This window comes from Stegastes partitus, unplaced genomic scaffold (assembly GCF_000690725.1).
Source record: "Stegastes partitus isolate 25-593 unplaced genomic scaffold, Stegastes_partitus-1.0.2 Scaffold670, whole genome shotgun sequence".
NCBI classification, from domain to species: domain Eukaryota; kingdom Metazoa; phylum Chordata; class Actinopteri; family Pomacentridae; genus Stegastes; species Stegastes partitus.
Genome location: NW_007578401.1, coordinates 241,646 through 247,137, shown reverse-complemented (window position 1 = coordinate 247,137; position 5,492 = coordinate 241,646). Strand labels below are relative to the sequence as shown.

General features: G+C 42.7%; 1 protein-coding gene across 1 annotated transcript in view; it reads left to right on the top strand.

Moving 5' to 3' along the window:
- Positions 1-5,111, top strand: part of LOC103363570 (transforming growth factor beta-3-like) — a 13,163-nt gene extending 8,052 nt beyond the window's left edge. The window contains exons 3-7 of the mRNA XM_008290395.1: positions 668-797; positions 1,006-1,113; positions 1,486-1,651; positions 1,754-1,907; positions 3,165-5,111. Coding sequence (XP_008288617.1) covers positions 668-797; positions 1,006-1,113; positions 1,486-1,651; positions 1,754-1,907; positions 3,165-3,323 — 717 coding nt within the window. The 3' untranslated portion in view covers positions 3,324-5,111. The remainder of the gene's footprint in view (positions 1-667; positions 798-1,005; positions 1,114-1,485; positions 1,652-1,753; positions 1,908-3,164) is intronic.
- Positions 5,112-5,492: the final 381 nt, after the last annotated feature.

Sequence of the window (5,492 nt, the reverse complement as noted above, 5' to 3'; positions counted from 1 at the left end):
CTAAACCTGCTCATCCTCAGCTCTTTAGCAAGCTGACATTCAGCCACTTTCACGTCATGAAGAAGAAAATGCAACGACAGGATTCCACCGTTTGCTACTTAAGAATCGTCACAACTCAAGCTGCCGATCTTCTTGTGCTGTTTTAATCAACGAACACGTGCAAAATAAAACGCAATGACACCGATATCATCATAGCAGGCAAACTATACATAAGTACAAAAGTGCTGGGGGATAGCTGTTTTAGAGTTGGAAATGTGAGGGGTAGAAACAGTGTGCTGCAGCTTTATATCTATTCAATTTCAGCACATTGTCTTTGGCTGATGTGAGAAATCGAACGTCTTCCTCACAGGTTAATGCTGTTTAAAACTGGGAAACTGATCATTACAAAAACTTAACGAAGCCTGATTCATAGTGTTGTTTACGACTCTTTACGGTGCAGACTACAATTTTGTCTACCTTTTCTCTGTACTGTCTGTTTGCATGGTCTAGGCAGTCGGTACATTATCTTAGCTCAACTCCTGCATGATAAGTGGAACAACAAGACACGAGTCTGACAAAGAACTTGCACCAGCGTTCTTGTCAGGTGGCTGCTCTGTTCTACTCCATCCTGTTCAAGCTGTTTTAAGAGAGAACCTTTCATAGCAACCCTTTATTTTTCGCTTCGCAGATTGTGAGGCCAAATGAGCACATTAGGAAACAACGCTACATCGGAGCCAAGAATGTGCTGACCAAAGGTACTCCGGAGTGGGTCTCCTTCGATGTGACTGAAACAGTGCGCGAGTGGCTGATGAACAGAGGTGAGGCTGAGGTCACCTCGTTTCATAACAATCAGGAGTTTTTTTTTTTCCCGTCCAAGCTGTCATTCGGACTAACGATAAAGGATGATCATTTAGAATTAATGAGAGCTCATTTCCACAAGCTGCCATTAATCCAAATGATCGCTGAATTCAGAAAGTTGACGCAAGAGTCCTGACAGTCCTCCTTTCCGTAATTGTGTCCCGTTAGGATCTAATCTGGGTTTGGAAATCAGCGTGCACTGTCCCTGCCACACCTTCAACCCAAACGGTGACATCATCGACAATGAAAACGAGGTGCTGGAGGTGAAGTTTAGAGGTAGGCTTCATGGAGTTATTTAAATGTTAGCTGCTCTTTCAATCTAACATCTGTAAATGCCTTCTTGCCATCTTTATTATCATCATCTTCCCATTCCTCTCACTTAAATATACTTTAATTCTGGTAAATAAACCCAGATTATTCAGGAGTTTGGCACAAAATGGTTTAATTAAATGTAGTTGTTGTTTGTCTTAAAATAAACTGATGGATCGTAGTTATTGATATTACAGGATAATTTATTCCACTTTTTTCTCATATAAATGTATATAAATGTCTGCAGTTTTGCAAATTGAATCCTCAGATGGATGTAAATTAAGAAACCTGTCATGTTAACAGTTGGTTAAAGCGCCACTTCATCGTGTCTGTATTTAGGTGTTGACGGTGATGATGAGCACAGTCGCTTGGATCTGGATCACCTAAAGAAGAAGAAGGAACAGTATCTGCCTCATCTCATCCTCATGATGATCCCTCCCCACCGCCTGGACACTCAGTCCACCCGCCGACGCAAGAGAGCGCTGGACACAAACTACTGTTTCTCGTAAGTGTTTGTGTATCTGTACAGAACCACTGCAGCCCAGTATATAAATACACCATTACAGAAGATTTTGAGACTGACCGTACTGTTGCTTCCTCATCCCAGAAACACGGAGGAGAGCTGCTGTGTTCGCCGGCTCCACATTGATTTCCGGCGTGATCTGGACTGGAAGTGGATCCATGAGCCCAGTGGTTACGATGCCAACTACTGCTCCGGGCCCTGCCCTTATCTGAGGAGCTCAGACACAACGCACAGCTCGGTGAGAACGACGTCGCAGGGAGAGCTTGTGAGAAGCTTTGCACAACGAAAATTACAACAGAGCAAAAACAGATTTTGTCACTTATGTAAACAGTCATGCAGTTCTATTACTTCAAAGTTTGAGATGTCTACCCAGAGGAGGCTGGCTGAGAGGCCTCTGCAGGATTAAAATGTTGAACTCAATCTGGCATCAGATCCACAGAACAGGACATGCATAGATTCATTTGCAAAAGGGGGAGACCACATCCTGAATGGACTCAGGAGTAGTTTGATTCAAACCAAAACCAGAAAAACACCAACGCTGTGCGCTGATGCACCACGTGGTCAGAGCTGAAAGGAGGTCCACTCTGATCTACAAAATAACACACAGCCGTATGAATCCATACATCCACCCATCCCTTTTTCTTTTCTGTTTATCGGGTTGCAGCAGGTTAAGTCGGTCATTCCACATGTCCCCCTCACGAACAATGTTTTCCAGTTTCTCTTGTGGGATTCCAAGGCGTTCCTAGGCCAGATGAGATATGTAATCCCCCACAGCGAGTTCTGGGTCTATGCAGGGGTCTCCTCTTAGCTGGATGTGCCCAGAAAACCCCAAAAGGCTTCCAGGAGGCATCCCAGCCAAATGCCCAATGCCAGATGGCTGGAACGAAGGCCGTCTAGTAAATGAGGCGCTTCCACTTCCAGCTCAGCTCCCTTTTCACCACCATGGTCTGAGATAATGGACAAACACAATTACTGCGGAGGCTGCAACTATCCATCTGTCCAGCTCGCTGTCCTTTTCCCCATCACTCATGAACAACAAGAACAACAATATGTCTTTTCAGGAACAGTGTCCCTGTTAGTCTGGATCACCCCCCTGCATCACTCTGCTTTGTTTGGAATAATATTACAATACAGAAATAGTCCCTGTGAGAAATGTCTATACTGTTTATGGTGAAGTTTATTCTTGACCTTGCCAATAAGGTCAACTTATAACCACCTTCAGTTCTGGTTACTGAGCCCACGCTTGAGCTACTTGCTAACATTACCGATGTAAACGTCATCGGGAGTCGTGTCCAGCAAACACTTGGACAAGCAGACAGCGTTTTGTAGACCTCAATCTTCCAGCATTTACTGTCATGGAGTGTAGCAATTACACTGATTTAAACTAGCCAGCAAATTACAAAGATGTCATCTCTCATCAGGCACACATCACGCAGCTGACAGCGCAACTGTAATTTAAAGTGAGTTGTAACCTCTCCTGTGTGTTTTTCAACAGCTGCTGAGCCTGTACAACACTCTGAATCCAGAGGCGTCCGCCTCCCCCTGCTGCGTCCCTCAAGACCTGGAACCTCTCACTATACTCTACTACTCTGGACGAACCCCCAAAGTGGAGCAGCTCTCCAACATGATCGTCAAGTCTTGCAAGTGTAGCTGAGAGGACATGAAGGCGAGGTAGAACGGCAGGATTTTACTAGGTACAGACCGAACCCATGCATTATGACTTTTGGACTCGTAGCTGTGACAAATACTTAAACTGACCCTGTGGCCTCATGGCTTAGATCTGAACACCACTCTGGAGGTAACACATCTTTAAGGATTGCAGATTTTCTCAAAAACCTCATTTTTAAAATTTTTTTTCTTCTTGTTTTGTACTTTTCCTTCAACCCAGTCCGTTCCGGATGACAAGTAGTTTAATTTGAATCACAAACCAAACCTCACCCAAACCAAACTTAGTGTTCCAATCAAGGGATGATCTTAAAATACTTCCATCTCTATTTGTGAAGATGGACAACATGATCCTGAGGCTAGATTGTAGAGAGCAGCTATCTGTGACAAAAAACAACAACAACCTGGAGCTGTTTTATTTCCAGTGGTTGAAAAATACTTATTTGTATTTCTGCGAATATTCCACAAAGATGCAGTCTCTCCGTTCTCAGTAGTGCAGCTGTCTTGTTTCTAGCCTTGGTATTATTTTGTTAACAGTCACAAATATAGACGGAGCTCTCCTGAATGGTCAAAGAGTCCTTTCAGGCTGGATTTTTCCTTGAACTTGCCTTAAGTTCCCTTTGCTTCAAACAGTGGGCATTATCTTCAAACACAAAAGGAGAAAGGACAGACTTGCTGCTGTATCCAAAGCCATAGCTGTGGTCAGGGAAAAGGAGAGCTGAGAGAGAATGCCTGTTGGATTTGCAATGGAAAGTCAATGAACAAAGAAGTTGAGCCAAGCTTTTCTTTTTTTGGCCAGCCAGCAGCAATGGCCTTTTTTTTTTTTTTCGGTGCATCTATTAGAACGGATGGAAGAAGAAGAAGAAGAGGGGACCTGTATGGAAGGGAAGAACTGTGATGGAAACTAGCCATGAGTACACTGCCATTCACTGGAAGTTTTCATCCATAACAGGTTCAAATTATTTTTGGGACATCAAAGAAAATACTGGAAGAGAACGAGTGTTACGCAACAGGTTTTTTTTTATGAGATTTCTTTTACATTAACAGCAGATTTAGTCTGTTATGCAACTTGTCATATAGTGATTGTTTCACTAACTGGGATGAAAATCGACGTGTATGTCTCCGTGACGGAAACAATTTTATATTAAACTATGGGTGCCGCTACGTTTTCCTTGTGATTTAGAGAGAATATGCAACCTTTTTTTTTGTCCATGTACAAATTAGTTTAACCTGTTGTATGTGATCCAGAATGTGTCTTGACTAAAGTCTTGTGTTATTAAAAGGTGACAAACCCCAGAAAGTTAAATCAGAGCACTTTTCTCCAGCAATAACAGGAAATGTAATTTAAAAATGTTTTCCTTCTTTTTTTTAAACCAAACAAAAAAAACGCTCCTCTCCTATCAGATCACCTGTCGCGCTTCACTCCAGTCACGTGTGCAGTCAGGACTCTGGTGTTCCCAAAAAACACTGCAGTCTTTCATTCCCCTCTGCTCTGTCTCTGTTTGTTTTGGTGCTCTTTTACAGTGTGAAGCCCTAATGGAACAAAAATGAAGCGGGAGGGGGAAAAAGTCATAACATGACAGTGGCTGGATGTACAGTTAGACCTCATTTTCTCCGAGTCAGGAGACCGATTCTGAATCCCTGTACTGTTTGACACTCGCCCAGTCAAGAGTCATCTGAAGCCTTTTCGGATGACATTTACTGTAGATGATGTTTTTTAGGCAGTAATATTGTTTGACTGACTTGTTGATTGTTATTAAAAAAGACAACATGCAAAGCTGTACGAGCCCTTTTTAAACCCCTCGGGAACCCGTCCGCCAACCGTAATCAAACGTATCGGATCTGCGAAAACATTTAACTCCAAATTAGGAAATGATGAATTTATCCACTGGTCTTGTCTGCCATATTGAAATGCCATTTAAAATGCCATTTTCTCATAATGTTTTAGTTCCACACAAACATAATTTTTCTTACTTGAATCTCACCAGCCCCACCTGTTTCCTGCAGGCTCACGCACAGGCCCCCCTTTTTTTTTTCTAACAGCAATAAATTCAAGTACTCTTTCTCAGGGCTTGTTGCTTAACAGCTTTCCCAGGCAAAGAGCAATTACTCTTATTTTCAGAGCATATTAATGTGCAGTCATCAGTTTCTTATTTTT